Genomic DNA, 20,504 nt, shown 5'->3' on the forward strand with positions numbered 1-20,504 from the left:
CATCTGTGAGATAAGAAAGCAGGATTGGACAGAGGGAGGAGTTGGGCTGTAGTTACAACAAAAGTCTCAAGTAACCCCATGGAGAGCTCTGAAGCTGGAGTGACTCTTGAGAGTTGTCCCAAGTTGAGGTGAGGGGGCTTGGCTTACATTCCTTCATATCAACCAGTCATTAGATGCACATTTAATCTTAATTACCTCCTGTAACATCCTATCTCCAAATACAGTCACACTGGGGGTTAGGGCTTCAAGATATGAATTTTGGGGGATACAATTCATCTTATAATGTGTGTCTTTATGAAGAGAGTGTTATATGATGTAGTGCACTATGACTTTACATAGACATATCTATAAGTATGCCTCACCTTGAGCATAAGTGAAGAGAAATCCCTAAACCTTGTTTTATACAAAGCAAGGCAGTGCTCCTTAATTTATTTCAATAAGCATTTATAGAGAAGTGACTATGAGCAATATACTGTTATCAGATGTGAAAGATACAAAAGTGAATAAGATTAAGTTAGAAGTTCTTACTGTAATTTTAAATGACTTGAATATTTTACAAAAGGACACGCAAAATATTCTTGCAAACTAAAGCTTTTCAGAATGCAGACCACTCAACCAGAAGAAAGGAAACCTATTACCTTTCTAAATTTCAAAGAGCATCCCTATTTAAATAAAGAGTTTTCAGGGGAAGCAAATGTATGATTCATTGCTCTGCGGTTATTCAGATTAAATGAATAGTAGAGAGTTGTTTTCTGAAACAAAATACCAGAGCATACACATAAAGTGACCAAGTGCCAGACAAATATCCTACTCTACCACTTGTATACCCAGCTCTGGAGCCTCCACTGTGGACTGAAGAAGCAGCAGAGGGGTTGGTGGAGGTTGAGGCTGTAGAGAACAGATAAGTGGTAAGACTGGGCAGGAATGAGAGTTGAACAGGGCAGGGAACCTCCCCCTGTAACTCATCAATGTTATGCACTCATTAAAGCAATGGGAAGTTCGCAAGATTCAACAGTTTTCAACAGTTCAAGAAAACTGTGTCAGTGGATAATAAAAAATAAAAGTAAATTTTATTTTATTCATAGGAATTGCTAACAGAGCAATGCAGTTGACAAATGCCTACCCATTTCCATAGAAGAATACAGATGGTCCAATGTAGAAACATGTAACTTTTTTTGAATGGGTAAATACTTGGCTTTTGGGAAAGAAAGTGCTGGACACCTATTATATTCCTTAAGTCCTAGAAATTATATACTTATAAAATATCCCAAAATATTTATTTTAAAAAAGAAAAATATAGATGTTCTATGACTCTGGTACACTGTCATTAGCAAATAAGTAATTATTGAATGATAATGGGAATGAAGAAAATGTAGGTGCATTTGGGAAGTAGGTGCATTTCTTTCACTTCCATTTTCCTGGTGAATGAATTCAGAGAAGGACTGGCTCTGGCTGTTAGAGTGGATTACCAACATTGGATAGCACTGAACTCTTGAAGTACCCAAATGGGAAAAGTCTTCAATTTGATTCTAATGATTAGAAATCATTCGTGACATGGAAGTCTCTTTCTTTACATAATTGGGTTGACTCAGAGAGGGAGCATCTCATACTAAACTTCTGGTCTACTAATGTTTGAAAATTAGACTATTAGAACCTGAGTCTTGGGTTAGAGAAAGGTGCTACCAATATTTTGGCTTCTGTTCACATTGTCTCATTTTCAAGAAAGACGATTTGACATCATTTCAAATAATCTACAGTCCCTACAAATTATGGCTGTTCTTTGTTGTTCAAATTAAAATTTGAAATTAGATATGCAACCCACCATCTCACAATAAAACATTTTGAAAATTTTCTTCTCAAAAAAACTTTTATCCTTTAATCTCTGCACAAATGTCCTATTTTATGACCTCTGTTATACCACAGAAATTATTTCTCAACAAGAAAAAACAGTTATATTAGACCAGATTTTCAAGTCATTAGGACATATTCTGATTTTATTTTTTCTACTTTAGCAAAATTATTTTCTTTTGAAGAAAAGATGATTCTGGACCTGCAGACAAAAATGCATATATAAGGGAATATCTGTTAAACAAAATCTAATGGGATTTTGTGGAAATGTTTTCCTGTGGACTGAAAGATGGATATCCTTATATAAATCTACATAGCCTATGCATATGCTGTGGTTCAGAGCAACCTTCAAGGTTTTATCCTTTTGTCTCCTTTGTGCAACCTGGGTCTTCACTCATGCATAACGAAACCAAGGAAAATATATAACCTGAGTTTCCAAGTACTGTTTCTCAACTCAGTTTTCTCTATTCACACCTTTGGCTTTGAATATTGAAATGAAATCTGGATGGAATAAAATTAGTACAGGAAGGGACCCCTGTCCTTTGATGTAAAAGAGGTTAAATTGTTCCCTTGCCAACTTTTAAATTAGAAAATGATCAGGTGGTGTGATTTTTATTTTTTTTCTTCTTTTTCATTGAAATGGAATGACTCTAACCCCGAGCTGGGTTTCACAATTAAAAGGTTTTCTATGTTATTAACTTTGTACAAATATTTATTGCAATGATCTCTGATTTCAGATATGTAGTCTGGATTTTCCTGAATAAAGTCAACTTGGATAGGTTAACTTTGAAAAAAAGAGAATGCAGGATCTTGGAACTTGAAGACAGAACAACGAGATTCCCCAGAAAATCATTCAGGGACTGCAAAGGAACTCTTGCCATTATTCTTGGGCAATGCGACAAGCAGTAGTAAGCTAAGAGTTGCTAGGATGGTAGGTTCCTGAGGAGTCTTTGCGGAAGAAGTCATCTCTTTACATGAAAGCAACTCAGAACCTGCCTTTGACTGCAAGAGTCATTTGTCATTAACATAGTACAGTGCTTTTCAAACTTTTATATAGAATGAGATTTTTTTAAAGGAAAATCTCTGCTAAAGCTAAATTGATAATGCAGACAGAAGCAGTGTTACTTTGGTTGATTTGGGCCTATCAGTGGGCTCCACATAAGCCCCAAGGCTTGGCAGAGCCATAATGGTGAACCACTGGCAAAACATGGAATCAGAGAGTCAACTCAATCCCTTACTAGTTGTTGGAACTTAGACAATTTATAGTCTTTTTGAGCATGTGTGTGCACATGCATGCGTGCGTGTGTGTGTATTAATTTTTGCCTCTCAGGAGTGTTGTGAAGATAAGTGATAATGCACAGAAAGTGCTCAGCCCAGTACCTTGCATGTAAGTAGATATTCAAAAATGGCCACTACTCTTATTATCATCATCATCATCATCATCATAATCATAATGAGCCATACTCTGTATGGAATCATACAGGAACCATGTTCCAGGCTTGCTCTAAAGGGCTATATATGCATTAAGCCTTGTAATGTACAGGTGATGACACTGAGGCTTAGAAAGGTTAAGTAGTTTATCCAACACAGATAGTGGAGTTGGATTTAAGCTTCTGGATTTAACTCTAGAGCTTGAGTCCTTAACCCCAGTGTACAGTTGCTTCTCATTAATAATACGGCACAGGACTCAGTGTGTACCTGTGGAGATCATTCTCTCCATCTTAGCTTTCTCCTATTCAAATGGGGAATACTTCCCTTAGCACTGAGAGGCTCAAATGAGGGAAAGTCTGTCGTGTCACACGCAAAAGACTTCTATTTTTTATATGGCAACTTATATGGTCAGTTCCTTTTATGCAGTTTGATTATGTGAAATAACAACCATCAAATCTTCATTTGCATCTGTTTTGTGTGGAAGCAAGTCAGGTCAAAAACAGGTCTGAACTTTATCAACACTCCAAACTCCAAGATGGAACTTATTTAGCTTTAAGCTAGGTTCTCAGAAAAAAAAAAAGTTTTCCATGTCTAATGAACAGTTTTGCTGTGGGCTGCTTTTGAGAATAAGAGATTGTCATACAAGTACTTGGCATGGGGCATTGTGTATCACACAGAAATAAAAAGATAGATACTGAGTGAGATGTGGAAGCAAGTCTTCCAGCTGAAACTATCTTGTGGAGAGTAGAAAATGCTGGACGGGAATTCTGGAGAGAGCTGGGAACTGGGCTTCTAGAGTGAGTGTGTATATTGAGAAAGATGGTGTGGAGAGAGAAAAAGAAGAGAATTGAGGACAGAAGAGGGATGTCCACACTCCAAGTAAGTATAGTCAACAGAGGGAAACTGCAGGGTGGTCTGAAGGGTAGGAGGGCTCCCATGAAGCCGAAGGCTTTCTGAAGAACAAGGAGGATGAAGAAGGGAAATAGGCTATGAGATGGGTTCTAGTAATGGGTAGTTTCAAAAGAAATAGCTTCTTAGTTTCCTTGCTGGAAAGTAACCACCACTGGCCCATCTTATATAAATTATGCACTTCCTTCAAGGAGTTACTTTTCCACGAAGTTTTTCTGACTGTTCCATTCTTCATGCATTCCCCCCTCCTGAGAATTCCTGTAGCACTTAGAAACTGCCCGTGCATTCAGCCCTGGTGTACACCACCCCGCATTTCACTGGCGAAGGGGGGTGGAGGGCTCACAAGCCTCCCCAGCTGGATGGAAGCAACTTGACAGCTTTGCTTCTCCCTTCAGGGATTACACCAACTGCCTTGTAATGGGAGCTCCTGCACAGCTGTAAGTCCCCAATGGTACCTTCTCCACAAGGCAGTCAGCGTGATTTTTAAATGTAAAGCAGATCACAGGACAACCCTGCTTAAAACCTACAATGGCTTTCCGTCACACTTGGGAAAAACTTAGGCTCTCGGACTCCAGCCTACAGTTATCCCAAAGCCCCACCTCTCAGACTTCCACTCCCCCATCACTCACCCACGCAGCAATGCTGGCTGTTTCTGTCTCAGAGCCTTTACACTTCCCATTCCTTCTGCTTTAAATGTTCTTTCCCCAGAATTTCACATGGCTTCCTCTTCCTCACCATTCGCGTCTCACCCAAATAGCTTCCCTTTTGCAAGGCCGACCACTCTGATGAACGTGGTAAGCTTTTCACCCCACATCACTCTCTACAGTAGCATCACACGGTCTTCGCCATGGTGAGGAACTGACATGATCTTATTTACTTGTTTGTTGGTGCGGTGGTTGTTTCTCACTCTTCATCCGATGCTTTGTGAGTAGGAGTTCTGTCTTGTTCACAGCTCTGTCTCCAGCACAAGAGGAGCTGCTGACACCTAGTGGGTGCTTCTTCAATAAGTCTGGCTCGCCGACCAACTCAAGGCTTTTGGACAGTCTGCTACCTCTGAGGCCTGGATCTTCCTTCCTCCTTCAGGCCCTTCTGATACCCTGATCTAAATCAGACTCCCTGTTATTCTCTCTTTCATAAAACCCTGTTATTTCCTTCAAAGCCCTTTCACAGTTTTCAAATTCATACCTATTTATGTGTTTACATTCTGTCTCCCCCAACAGACTGTAAGTTTCAGCAGGGCAAAGACTGTACACCATATATACCTTGAGGGATATATATTATATACATCTTGGCCACTGCACCCTATGCCTGGCACATAGTAGGTGCTCACTTATTCTGTATCAAATGAGTATTAAAATATTCCTCCCAGGTTTAACCATAGAGTAGAATATTACAAAGAATAGCTGAGGAAGGATTGATACATTCTTCTCCTTAGGGAAAATTTAGATATTCTTGCTCTGGCTAGAATGTGCTTTTACATTTTGTAGAAAGGTCAACAAACCTGCCCTGACCTAGAGGAAGACATCTGTATCCTTTTCTCCAATAGGACAATTTGACAGAGAGGCTGGATCTGATTCTGCCCAGGCTGGAGGAGACATCCTGGTGCTACTCCCCAAGGTGGATGGAGGAAAGGCAGCTAAATGGGTCACATTGGAGCATGGAACCCGCTGGCCATCACTGGGAGGAAAGGCAGCCCCAGGGGCCATGGAGGGGTGGATCTTAGCACATGAAGTCTGGGCATTCTTTTCTTCGGTCCAGTTATACTGATGCAGATTTGTGTAGTGTTCAGGTGGTTCCCCTGTGAGAAGCTCAAGCTGCTAAAAGGAAAACAAGGACAAAAAGTGTGGACAAGTTCCCATATTTACACCGAGCAGCTAACTCAGACTTGTGGGAAAGGCACTGATGGGTGTGAGTTCTCTAGACTGGGCTCTGTGCGATGGCAACAGATCCTGGCAGTGACTTAGCCCATATTAGGTCAAAAGCTGTGTTTCTTGTTCTCATTCGGAAAATGGGCTACTAATACTTATCTCTTGTTTACAGGGCAGAGGAAAAGATGGGCACGAGGGTTAGGTGACCCAAGTTCTAGTCCTGAATCACCATCAGCTAGCTGTGCGGCCTTGAGCAAACCAATGTGCTTTTCTGGGCTTCAATTTCTTTATACCTAAAATGAACGTGTTGGCACCTAATCTTAGCATCTGGAATGACTGTACAATCAGGTTTCTCACTTAACGCACCCCTGCTACGATGGGCAGGATCTAGTGAAACCCCACACCCCATCGCCAGTACCAATGGCATCCCTTCTCGAATTTGCTGAGCCTGGTCTCCTAGTTGAAACTCTAGCTCCTCCAACTCCTGCTGCAGGGCTTCACGTAAAGTTTGCAGTTGTTCAGCCTCCTCCCTGCAGGTAAATAATAGAAAACAACCAAATTTCACAAGCACCTCCAGGTGCAATCTTCCATTGTCCCTCTCAAAATGTAGGTCACTCCTTTGACGGGTCTTAAAAGAGAAAGTCACCATCTTTATTTGTATCAGTTGCAGGCATAGGTTTATTAGGAGGGCAGGTTTCCTTTTTTCTTTTTTTTTAAACAACTCTGTTGCAGGATAATTTACATACCATAAAGTTTACCTATTCTAAGAGTACAATTCAATGATTGTTAGTAAATCTGCCAAGTGTGTAACTACCACCACCATTCAATTTTGGAACACTTCCATCTCACCAATAAGAAACATTGTGTTCCTTTATAAATTAACCCCTATTCCTACTCCCAGCCCCAGGCAATGACTAATCCACTTTTGGGACAAATACTTTTAATCTATGTGAAAATAGTGCAGATTTCCAAAACTCTAACAACCGCCAATATTCGCATTTGCGTGAGCCCCATTCACATTGATTAAAGATATCCTGCTGGCTAGTCCCCTCTTCCCAGCTGCTGCCTATTTTCTGACATCAAATAGCCCTGGCCTTGAAGAGTAAGTGTTGCTATCCAGCAAAGGGCTCTCACAGACTCCCACTGAGAAAGTAAGAATGGGAACAGGAAAGCAAAGGGAAAGCTGGCCAATTTCTCATTAGCCCTGCTCCCTGGTGCTCATCTGTCCTGCCCTGATTACCTTTTCTTGCTCCAGGTGTGTGGGCTGGTACTTACTTTTATGGCTCCCTTAGATAATTACCTTTTCTCCTCTGACATGTCCCTGGAAAAGGGTGCCTGTTGTTCTCTAAGGTGCTGCTCAATTTCTTCTAAATGCTTCTGGAAACTCTGGCATACCGTCTTCATTGTTTCCATCTCATGGACTGTGCACTGAGAACAATTAGAAAGAGCTGAGAAGGAAGGTCTTTCTGAATCACTGCAAGAGTTCACCGCAGTGGCACCTGCCTTCCCACCCGGGCTTCCCTGTTCGCAACGCAGCCCTGCGGCTAATGTGTCAGAAAGAGAACAGGGAAAGCCCAGCCTTTGGCTTCGTCAAGCAACTAGAGGTAGTATGTGGCTGGGACAGGAGGGCAGCCATTGTTGGATGGTCCTTGGCGACATTATGTCCCAGAGACAAGAAAGGCGCTCTGGAAGACTAGGGGGAGGTAGGGTGCAAGGATGTAGACAGGAGAGGAGGAGGGAAGGGCCAGAACAGTGCAAGCCTGTGCTTAGAATTGTTGAGTTTTTTTTGTTTGTTTTTTTTTTAAAGGAATTCCTTTATTTTTATTTATTTATTTATTTACTTATGGCTGTGTTGGGTCTTCATTTCTGTGCGAGGGCTTCCTCTAGTTGCGGCGAGCGGGGGCCACTCTTCATCGCGGTGCGCAGGCCTCTCACTATCGCGGCCTCTCTTGTTGCGGAGCACAGGCTCCAGACGCACAGGCTCAGTAGTTGTGGCTCACAGGCCTAGTTTCTCCGTGGCATGTGGGATCCTCCCAGACCAGGGCTCGAACCCGTGTCCCCCGCATCCGCAGGCAGACTCTCAACCACTGCGCCACCAGGGAAGCCCAGAATTGTTGAGTTTTGTTTAATCTTGTTTAACTTTGGTGCTGAGTACTGCCTCACTCTGAATCTCAACAACACTGAACACGTTTGTTCGGATGGTATGTGTTTGATTAGAGAAAGGCTGCTTAGAATCATTTTTCTTAGTCTTGGCTTTGCTTAACCACAGTCTCTGGTGGTTGAAATCTGTAGGATCAGCCCCACCCAGCGAACAAGCCCATTCAGAGTGAGGTAGGCATAGATTAGGCATCGCATCCTCCACGGACTGGAATCTCAAACTGAACTCTCTGTCCTCCCAATCCTGCTTCCCATTGTTCCTGATGTGAATCATTCTTTAAATCTTACTTTCTCTGTACGACAATGCTGTTGCCTTGGTTTCCTTATTTAAATATCTTCTTGCAGCCACCAAGCCTGGTCTATTTGTCAGGCACTCTGCTGGTTTGCTGAGTTCTTACCAGCTATCCTCTTTGTTTTCTAGCCCTTGTTGGATCATGCTTTGAATAGATCCATGATCCAGAACCCCAGAATCTCTACCCATCTGACTTTGAGTAATATTAATGCTGGCTGGACCCTAATGCTAGATCTACCGGGTCCTCCATTTTAAACCCCTCCCTGATGAGTGTGTAGTGTCTGGTCGTTGCCTACTCACTCTCTCCCTCCTGTATTCATAATAACAGAATTCTAATATCTTAGGGGCCCTGAGCATCTAACTAAAACCCTACATTTCCCAGTATCCCTTGCAGATAGGATGGCAATGAGATGGAAGTGGAGATGGTGAAGTGGGGCTTCTGGGAAACTCTTTAAAGGAAAAATTTCAATGGCAGGCCGCTTTTAACCTTTTCTTCTTCTTCCTCCTTCAGTGGAGACCAATCTTTCAACTATGTTAATTCCTCCCACCTCTTTTTCTAGGAAGTCCCAGATTTCTTACCTTTCACCCCCAAACCACATGGCCATGCTCTTAGCAACCAGATGGCTATTTTTACTGGTATTGTCATAATGGAAATACTGTCCTAAGAGTGGTATTTTGATATTGAAACTCTCCATCATTTTGCTTTGAGAGTTCGGTTTTGATTCTATCCTCATTTTTATACATGAACAACATTTTACAGAGCAAAACTCTCCAATTATTGTTGCTTCAGTGTAAGTGCATTTGAACCAGTTAGAGGAGTATTTGAAGGTTATTGATGTCGGCAACAGTGCTTGAAAGGTGACTACCGTTATGGTTCTTAAAACTAGAAAAGATCATACAGACCATGGAGGACTTCTTTTTATAGATAAGTGTTCTGACACAAATAATTAACTAACTTGTCTGAGGTCAAAACATGGTAGATTTCAAACCCAATTCTCCCGATTCATTTCTTTTCTTCTCAAGATCTAGCTGAGTCACAGCGGGGAATACAGTGTAGCTAGTCATACGGAGAAGTTATTTGTCCCTAAGGAATGAGCCGATTGGTCTTAGTAGATTCTTACAAGGTGACCAAGTTCTAGGGACAGTGAGGTCAGGGCCATGGAAATATGGTGCTCAAGTAGGCTGAACGCTATAAACATTGAATTTTATGCTTCATCTAGATATTTTGAGGTAACCCTTTGTGATTGGAAGGCATGGGGGCTGGGATTTAGGAATAACTGACGGTGTATAGCTCCCTGTGAAGGGAGCGATGTGGAAGATTCTGATATGCTGCCATCTCCCGGTCATTTGGAAACACTGAAACTATCAATACATTTCTGCTTTAGAACAGATACAGAAGTTTCAGAAAAAAAGGAAACCTTAGGCAAGCAAACAAAAAAGAGACTGTTTTGAACTCTTTTTTTTCCAATATAAGGGCTAGGTTATAACTCAAATACAATGCAAGGTCTACTCTACTGACCCAACCTGGGCCTTAAAACAAACTTTATTTTCAACAGTAAGAGCAACAATATTGACCCTTCACTTTTGAATTGGCTCATATTACTTTTTAAAATTTGTATGATTTTCTTTTTCTTTAAATCTAAATCATAAACATTATAGATGGATCTTCTAATATCCAAAACTCTTATTTCATATACATCTCATTTTCTTTTCTGGAAAGATTTTATTTCGAATTAACAAATTATTGTGAAGAAATCACTTATTTATAAGAAATTAATCATATCAGCAAACCATTATCATAGATAACCCACGAGAGCACACCCTCTCTGTGACTTTCTTCTGAAGTTTTAAACACCGTTTTGGTTTTTTATACTTTATTATTTTAAACAAAATATAAAACCAAATATGGTTTAATTTATATTTCCTTATAAAATTTATCTTAAAAATGTAAATTAGAAAAATAATATTTTTTCCAGGATATGTTAGATCAATAATCTGGTTTTCATCATGGAAATTGGAGTACCTAACTGTAGGATTTAATATTTTTCCCCTTATAGCCTCTTAAAATGTCACCTTCTCCAGCTGTCTTTCATCCCTAACATTTTCCTACATGAACTATATATATGGTCAAGTAAATGTTTATTCCCTTAGAGCTGAGTTTTTCAACTTTGACATTGTTGACATTTTAGGTCAGATAATCCTTTGTTGTGAGGGGATGTCCTATGTATTGTAGGATGTTTAGCACCATCTCTGACCTCCACCCACTAAATGCCAGTAGCACCTACCCCAGTTATGACAACTGAACATGTCTCCAAACATTGCCAAATGTCACCACGGGTGGGGTAAAATTATCCCCAATTGAAAACCACTGCATTTACAATCTCTCAACTAACATCAATGATGATGATGACTCCTACTATTCTCCAGGATTTGAACCCCGGTCTTTTTACTCCAAAGGACCCCAGCTATACATTAGCTTTTGTTCGTTTCTCCCACTGAAACTTAGCATAATATTATACCTAGAATTGATCTCAACACCTTCTTTTACTAGTTCAACCCTTATTTTATCTTTCGTATAATCGTTTTCTATATTTATATTACGTTTGTATAGATTTCTATATCTTGAAGGACCATGTAGTAATTTGCCTTATCTTTCAAATAATCACTTTCTCATGTTACTAGTACACTTACATAGATTTAGATATTTTAAAGTTGGACACATCTTTGGAGTGGATTGTCCAAGAATTTGGTGCCAGCTAAGTTTGAATGTGACTCTGGACTTAGGAGTTGTGGGAAGTTGGAAAATTAAACTCTCTCAGTTCTTGCTTCTTCGTCTGTAAAAGAGGGAGGACTTGGCACATTTATGGCATGGATGAAAATGGGGGTTATTTGGCACAGCATAAATAAAGTGCTTGGTATAGCACTCAGTAAATATTTGTGGAATTAACAGAATGGGAAGGTACACAGAAGGCACCAAATAGTAGGCACCCAGGAAATTATAGTTGCCCTTCATTCTCCTTTGTTTTTTTTTTACTTTTGGGTTTGTTTGTTTGTTTGTTTGTTTGTTTATTTATGGCTGTGTTGGGTCTTCGTTTCTGTGCGAGGGCTTTCTCTAGTTGCGGCAAGTGGGGGCCACTCTTCATCGCGGTGCGCGGGCCTCTCACTATCGCGGCCTCTCCTGTTGCGGAGCACAGGCTCCAGACGCGCAGGCTCAGTAGTTGTGGCTCACGGGCCCAGTTGCTCTGCGGCATGTGGGATCTTCCCAGACCAGGGCTCGAACCCGTGTCCCCTGCATTGGCAGGCAGATTCTCAACCACTGCGCCACCAGGGAAGCCCTCATTGAACTGTCTTGCTTCTGTTCCCAGTCCTGGTTCTGCCGTGGTAACAGGGTCACACGTAGTGCATTCTGAAGTTGCTTCTCTAGAATCCATTCCCAAGACCACAGCACTCTGAGCAGCTGTTGCCAGTTTGGAGAACATGTGGATTGTCACGGACTTGGAGCTAACAGCGTTTACCTTAGCATCTGGAGGAAGGTTTCCCATCTCAGATTCTGCTGTAGGTGGTATTTGACCCAAAGCACTACACCTTGGCCTCACTTGGGGAGTATCGCCAGCCACTTAATCTAGATGGGGAATGGACTTTCCAGATGTTTGGACAAGGTCGCCTGTGTAGGGCATGGCTTCACTGGGCTTGGGGACGTGCTGTGGGACACTTTTTTTGCATCAGTAAGGCGTTGTTAATATCAGGACAGAGTTTACCGCCTTCTGTTCCTCTTGGGGCCTCCGAGTCAACATGAAAGGACTTGTCTTGAGCACGATCAATTCCAGGTGACCTCTGAGACTCACAGTGGTGGCTTTGCACATATACTGCCCCAGCTCGCTCAGGCCTCAGGAACCCATCCTTCACTTCTGTGATGTGCATCACCATAAGACCCAGAGGGCAATCATATTTGGAGGTAACCGTGCCTACAATGGCCTCATATTCAGTCTGGGGCACAGGCGGATGCTGCCACAGATGGCTGTTTTTCCTCGGGGGTTCTCCCCCAGGGGTGGTCTTATCAAGGGCCAGATCTTGGGTCAACAGCTCTGGGGGCCCGTCCATGGCCTCAGACTGAGACTCTTTCTCTACCACAGAGGTTGAGGCTTTTTCTTCCAAGACACTCCAGTCTTGACTTGAAAAGGATGTCCTCACAGGAATCAGACTCCTGTGACTCTTGCTGACAGTCCTGGGATGACTGTAAGCTGTGGCTCTGATTCCTTGGCTTTCTATATCCATTCTCAGCAGGACTCTGGTAGCTTGACAAGCAGGGTATCTGTGGGAGAAATGGGAATAAAGGCAAATGGGTCAGAAAGGTGGGGGAGGTACTAGGTTTAAGAAATGCTGTGTCTTCCTTTTTTTTATCATTATCATTGACTTAGGAATCAGGAGACAAGGGTTACAAACTCAGGTTTGTGTAAGTTTACTACTTTACCTGGGACCTTCTTTCTACGAGACTCAGTTTCCTTCCTTAGAAAAATCAAAAGAAAATAAAAAGGAAACAAACACTAAGCTTTCTGTACTTGTCCACTGTGACTCCATTGTCCCCCATCTCTTGGGTGCCTATGGCGTGTCTTCTAAGCATTGGTTGCACTTTCCAACTGTGGTGACGCACTTTCATCTTATCTTTCCTTCTGCTCCTATTCCGATCCTCAAGGGGCCCTCTACCTGCAGGGGTGGTGGTTCCTCCAGGAACCCGCTGCTGTCAGCCTGGCAGCTGTTTGCTCTGTCGCCATGGCACCTGCAGAAAGATAAAGAGGCCTGAGGTCAGTAAAGTGAAAACAGACCGCCAGCAGGACTGGGGTCAAACACTCTCTGTGTCTGACACACTACAGATCCTCAGTAGATGTCCACTGTGTGGAAGTGTAAGTGAATAAGGGAATTTCAAGGATTTTTTTCTCAGTTATCAGAGGGTCCATGTAAAATTGAGTCACTGGTTTCCTGTTACAAGGAGTAAAACATGAAACAAAGGAAGAGGAATTAACATCTCTTAAGACTAAATAACAATCTGATTGTGAGATGCATCGTCACTAAGGGGAAGAAAATCCAGAAGGAAATGCATATGCCTTAAATGCCACACTGAAAAAACAATAAACACCACAATTTATATATCTGTGTATATGTATTGCAATGGACAGAATGTTATATTCCCCTTCCACCATACTATGTAAACATTAGGAGACCCAAAGATTCAACAGAAGGGTTGAAACTTGCTGAAGATGGACGAAACAGACTTTGCAACCTCTCACTTTTTCTATATTTGTTTTGGTGCAAGATTTGTGCCACAAGCTGTGAAGGACTCCCAGTACATCATTATTCTTTAAAATTTCCAGATAATGTCTAAGCAATTACTATTCTGGAATATAAGCTTCATATAAAACGGTTGCTCTTCCCTTTCTTGTAACTCTGCAATGAAATTATACATTAGAGCACTAGAACAAAATTATAGGTTAAAGCCCATTCATTCGTATGCTGGTAGGTTCAAGTCAATCTGGTCCAAATGAAAATAAACAACCACAAACATAAAGCGTCCCTAAAAAGTAGAGAGAGTGATTTCCTCTAAAAGGGATATAGTTATTATAACTGTTACCTTTAGTTAACTGTACTTTGTAAAGCACAAAAAACCAAAAACAAACAAAAATAACCTCTGAAACTCATTTAAGTGAATTTGTGAAGAAACCAGATTGTGAAAACTTCTCTTTGATGGTGAGATCAAATGGTGGAATTGGGCATATTTCTCTCAGGAGTAGAGCCTTATTTATCTTGTGTTTTAGAAGCCAAATACATGTATCTGAATCATTTTGAGCAAGTCACCAGGAAAATGTGGTCCAATTTACAGATGGTTTCGTTTCTTCCGGAGGCTAAAAATCTTTCCTGCCTATAAACCACCTTTCTGACAACTCGATAATAAACTCTCAAAATTGGGTTTGCAAATTCTTTTTTTTAAATAATTAATTAATTAATTAATTTTGGGCTGCATTGGATCTTCATTGCTGTGCGCAGGCTTTCTCTAGTTGCGGTGAGCAGGGGCTACTTTTCTTTGCGGTGCGCAGACTTATTGTGGTGGCTTCTCTTGTTTTGGAGCACGGGCTCTAGAGCGCAGGCTCAGTAGTTGTGGCACATGGGTTTAGTTGCTCTGTGGTATGTGGGATCTTCCCAGACCAGGGCTCGAATCCGTGTCCCCTGCATTGGCAGGCGAATTCTTAATCACTGCGCCACCAGGGAAGTCCCGGGTTTGCAAATTCTGACTATTCTCTTAGGGTTGTAGGAATTACATGATACAAAGGATAAGAAATCGCCTAGTCCAGGATGGCTATGATAGATGATTAAGCAAATAGACAAATACAAATGTGCATCGTTTAGCACTCCCACACCCTCACACCTAATATGTAATATGAAGGTTGGCATGACTTAGGGGAAGATGATATGGCCTCTGGCAAGAGTAATGGACTTAGTACCTGCACACCCAGGCCAACCCACCCCAGTTCCTGAAACTATCAAGGCCAAGACAGGTAGAACTTCAGAAGCCTCATCACCTCCAATAGGATTTTGTCTCTGCACTTAATATGCACAAGGAGCCATAGCTCTTCCTTACTCCACTAGATTGGGGCCTTGACTTACCCCTACCAGTCCCTTTCCCCTAGCTAGATCTTATTATTCAAACCCTTACCTACTGGGTGGATCCTCTACCAAACCACCACGAATCCCCTCGTGAGTTTGTCATGCCCCTTAGACTGCTGATTCCCCGACTCTGCCACTCCCGTAGCTCAGGGGGTTAATCTCTCTATAATGTATGCTACTAAGATCCAGTTTGCTCCCATAGCTGAGTCATCTAGAGAATCTGGGACCAAGTCTGCTGGGTTAAGATTCTGACTCTCCTACTTACTAGTTGTGTGGTCTTGGGCATGCCACTTACACTCTCTGAGTCTGTTTCCTCATGGGGAAAAGAATAAATATGCTGATGATGTTGTTTGTGGGGTTGTGAAGAGGATAATATCCAATAATATATACGTGAAGAATTTATGTACATGGAAAAGATGATGTAATTATATATACATTTTTACTGCAGAACATCATCTTAATATTATATCATCTATCAGAATTCAATCATTACTAATGTTATTAAATATCATTAATGAGTGTCATTATTAATATTAATATTTATTAGAAATTACCTTTTCCAGCACAGGACTGTCCTCACAGAGTTAAGATTTTACCCTTCCAATTAGGTAGACCCTGCCCTGGGAAGGTTTGCTTCGCCATCTCAAGGGTGTGAAACATTTCTGCCTGGGAGGAGAGTGATGCTGCAGGCACTTTGTCCAAATAGTCACCAGGTGGCAGCATTACACCAACCACAGCACAGAGGAGTCAGGGCCCTGACAAGAGTCTCTGGAATGGCTTAAAGCAGTAAGAGAAGTCAACCTGAAGGGTTGCTTTTCTGAGTTAGTGGTAAAAGCTCTGACTCCTAAGTGGGAAATTTTTACTTAATGTAGTCTGAGTTCCTAGAGGCTCAGGAAAAAAAAAAAAAGTGTGTGGAATTGAAACATAAACGAGGGGAGGGAGAAAAAGAAAAGGAATCTTTAAGGGTGTGGTGTATGCTGGAGTTGTGCAGAACAAAAGAAATGGTTCAACCTTAGGCTGTTTGGGGTTCCCATCTTCACTGAGCTATTCTGCTCTACCTCTTTGCCAAGTTCTTCTCTCTTCCATCCTCCAATGGCAGAAAATTCTGTGACAGCTCCGTGGTGAAGTTACATCTCAGGGGCAAATTATCTTCGAATTGGACTGGACATTACAGATTATGCAAACTCAAATGCCTTCAGGAGCTGGGCAGGTCGCATAGATATGTGAAGCAGCAAGATTCAAGACAGTAGGGAGCCGTGTGAATAGTTTGGACTCCAGAGTGTGTGTTCCCCCCAAAGACATTTAAAAAAATTCATTTGTAGAACAAACAAAACCTCTCTATGGGTCAGTCAGTCCCCCATGTTGGAAGCCTGCATGGTGCATCCTACCATCCAGGGCAGGAGTACCTTCCAGAACATTCCTTATAGATGGTCATCTAGCTGGTGCTTGCCCACTTGTGGTGACAGAGACCTACTCTTGTGTACTCAGAGGGTATCATACCTTTTAGAAAATGCCTTTTTATATTGAGCCAAACCTACTTTAGCACTTTCCGTCTGTTGCTCATAGCTCACTCCGTGGAGTAATACTGGACATGTCTAACCCATTTTCCTCCGGACAGCTCTCTTGTACTCTCCAGGCCTTTTCTCCTCACCTTAAATCTCCCCAGATCCCCTTAAATCAGCCCTCAGAGGGCAGGGTCTCCAGGCCATTTGTGTTTTGTATTTTGGAATAAGCACTTACTTAATAATGTTTGCTGTAAAACTCGGCGCCCAGAATTAGATTCCGTGATTGAGACATGGTCTTACCATCATGGAGTGGAGCAGGGCACCCTTTTTCCTTCTTCTTGATATTTCTCTTCTGTACACACAGTCTAAGGTTAGTCTAGTCAGAAGCTGTGTTTGCAGTGTTGGGTTGTACTGAGATCAGTCTCTATTTTGTAGTCTCACAAAATTGACCTAGCTAGTTTGGGACCATGTTTTCATCCAGTCAAGGATGATTTTGACCTTCATTCTGAAAGCTATTTGTGTCATCTATGGATTTGAAACACATTCTTGCTGTGGGCCAAGTCACAGTTAATATTCTGAAGAGAACAGGCCATGAGACAGAGCCGGGCAGGTTGCTCTACTGCAAACCCCCATTCTTCCACTTGATGCATGTTCACTGGCCCTGCAGGGCCCTGCACTGCTCCAGAAACTCCATGGACACAACAACAAAAGTACCTGGCCTCACACAGCTTATATTTTATCTTGACTGAATTCTAGAACTCAAGAAAGGCTGACAATATTTGTGATTGTGGCAGGTACACCTGAAGAGATTTAATTTTTTCTTCTATGCCAGCAGGCTGGAAGCAGAGGAGCTTCTATCCCATAAAGATTTCTACATAAGGAGTTGATAACTTCCATTAGCACCCTGCTGACATTTTTGTTTCAATCTCTTTCTTACAACCTGGAAATCCTTACTTTTCCTTTTTCCTTTTTCCTCCTACTCCCCTCCCTCTCCCTCACCTCCTCCCTCTTTTTTTTGTTTTTTGTTTATTGCTCCAGGTTTAGCAATTTCTCCTTTGTTCTTTAGTCAGAATAATCTTCCTTCATCATTACAAAAAAAAATAGCTGCTTCTCTAAAATCAGCTTCTTTTTGGCTTAATACCATTAGTTATTTTTTAGCATTGGAGAAGTAATACATAGCAGTGAAAAAAATTTGGAGAGTGAAAAAACATAAAAAAGAAAATAAAAATTACATATAATCTAACCATACAGGAAAGTTACTATAATATATATCTACTTCAATCCAGTACATTTTCTTTGTGCACATGTATATGTATGTTTTATAAAATAATCATCCTAACATACACAGTATATATTCTGCTTCTTTTCACATAATATATTGTGAATTTTTCTCTATAAAAAATTCCTTGTAATTTGTGTGTGTGTTCATATGTGTGTATTTGTAAGCACATGAATTTCTTTTTCAGATTTTGGTATAATGATTGTGCCACTTGTATAAAAAAATAACTAGATAGGTTTCTCTTTTTTTTTTCCTATGCTCTCAAGCAGTGTAGAAAGCTTAGGTAGTATCATGTCCTTAAACTTTTTAAAGTGCTCAGCCATAAAACCACTGATCATGGTGCATCTTAAAAGATGAATTCTTTGACAACTTTTAATTTCTACAATAGTTATTGACATTTTGGACTCCTGTTTCTTGAATTAATGGAAATACTTTCTTTTTCTTACTTATTTTCTAATGTTGTCAGTCAAATAAATCATTTGTTTTCATTCTACAGTCTCTAAAAAGAGCAAAGACTAAGTTTCTGCCTCTTGTCATAGCTTTGGCTTTATTTCATAAATTTTTGTATGTACTATTTTTTTTCTTGAATTATAATAATAATTCAAGAAAAATAATAATAATGTTGGAATTCCTGTTTTCTTTTTGTTTACTTTAGCACACTTTTTGGTATATTTTTGCCCATTCATTTTTAACTTTTCTATGATTCTTTATTTTAAATGTCGTTAAATTATTTTAATGACCTTTGAGTCTTTTCCTTTGTTAGATCCATTTATTATACCTATAACCATTTTCATAAAATATGAGCTTGGTCTTATTGTTCGTAATTTTATGTTATCTACTTTTATAATTGTGATTGATGTAGTAAGCATATGGCATACTTGATGCAAATCTTCTCTCTCTCTTTTTTTTTAAATAGGCATCACTAATAGTCCATGCTGGTCTTTTCTGCTGAGCTGAGATTCAGCCTCAGAATATTTATCAGTTCAACATTACTGAAGGCTAATACTAATCAATGAGAATTGGGACATAGTTATAATCTATCTGCTATTCTTGTTGTATTAATAAAGACCATAACTTCACATTTAAGCTGACCTGATTTCGAACTGTGTCATAAATAGCTATCTCAGAGACTTAATCGAGGATTAAAGGAGATAATGTAAAACACTTAGCCTAGTGCCTGGCACTCAATATTTGTTAGTATCATTAATATGATTAATTTTCAATGATTATTCTTTTGCCAGGTGGACTATATTTTCTTAGGTTGCTTTTTTCCTCTGGTAATTCATAAGGCATACAGTGTGTTTTTAAATTTAATTAGTGGTAACTTTAAAAGTTCAAACATATTTCACACTGCGATTTTCAACATCAAGAATTATACATGTCTATTGACTGCCCAATTAATCAGTATTTGTTGATAATTTTATTTTCTTCTGCATTCAGCTTTCTTTGATATGATCTAGGATTTTAGATCTAGAATGTTGTTGTTAAATTATTTTTTTCATGTGCCTTCTTTTTAAGAATTTTCATGACATTTGGATTACGTCTGTATAATTTACACTTCCTTCTACTTTGCCTTGCTCGTCCTTTTAAACAGCATTTCCTCATTTAGTAGGCTGGTGTATATCTTTGAGAAAGAAAATGTGGGTACTCTACTTCCTGAGAGTTTGCTTATCTGAAATGTTGCTTCACAATTATATGACAACTTAAAAAGGTATAAAATTCTTGAGTTGCAAAATATCTACTTTAAAATGAAACTGATGTGCTCTTATCCTCTGGTTTCTGCTGAGAGGTGAGTGTGAAAAACCTTCTCTATTGGTCTCATGGTCTGACCATATTTTAAAATATACATAATTCACATTGCTTCCTCTGGCATCTTTTCATATCATTTTTTTTTAGAAGCTGTCATGTAACACACTACCTAAACAATAGTTGAAAAGGACATTTTAGAGTAATCAGAGGGAGTGACTTATGTTTCTGTGCTCCCTCCTCCCCCGACAAGCTATGTTTCTACCCATAACGAGTAGAGGCCAGTGCACCTGGAGCTAAGTGGCATAAAGTAATCAGGGGATCCATCATGAAGAATCTTGGAATGAAACAAAGTAATTTTAATCAATTAAATTATTTCTGAAACAGAACATTTATATGAATCTATAAAGATTATATTGTTTCAATACACATATCTTCTTTGTGTACATAGATACTTATTTATTAGATATTCTTGAGAAAAAAAGAAGGGGTACAGAGCCAATTTTGAATTGTAAACCTGCATTCATCATTCGGGAAGAATGTAATGAAAAATTTTCATTTGGAACCAGTGCTTATCTCATATTTGAAAATAGGAGAATAGAAGTTTCTAGGACTAAATGAACAACGTCGCCATGACCATTTGAGACAATAGGTGGATTACAAATTTTGTGATACCAATTTCTTTGAAGTTTTAATTTCTGTACTGATTCAACTACCATAGTTTTGAAGACCACGGGTCCAAATGTTTTTTCTCTTGCGAAGCTGTCTGGGAGCAACATTATCCTTGCTTGACTTAACCAGCTGATGGGCAG

At 40.3% G+C, this 20,504-nt stretch overlaps 1 protein-coding gene across 1 annotated transcript in view; it reads right to left on the reverse strand.

Annotated features, from left to right (window-relative positions):
- Positions 1–5,699: 5,699 nt before the first annotated feature.
- The window catches only part of ITPRID1 (ITPR interacting domain containing 1), a 112,177-nt gene continuing 97,372 nt past the window's right edge, over positions 5,700–20,504 (reverse strand). Inside the window, 8 exon segments of the mRNA XM_057549649.1 lie at positions 5,700–6,005; positions 6,475–6,586; positions 7,357–7,484; positions 8,212–8,342; positions 11,831–12,224; positions 12,226–12,697; positions 12,699–12,817; positions 13,210–13,267. Coding sequence (XP_057405632.1) covers positions 5,700–6,005; positions 6,475–6,586; positions 7,357–7,484; positions 8,212–8,342; positions 11,831–12,224; positions 12,226–12,697; positions 12,699–12,817; positions 13,210–13,267 — 1,720 coding nt within the window.

The sequence above is a fragment of the Balaenoptera acutorostrata genome, chromosome 7 (genome assembly GCF_949987535.1).
Source record: "Balaenoptera acutorostrata chromosome 7, mBalAcu1.1, whole genome shotgun sequence".
Classification (NCBI taxonomy): Eukaryota; Metazoa; Chordata; class Mammalia; order Artiodactyla; family Balaenopteridae; genus Balaenoptera; species Balaenoptera acutorostrata.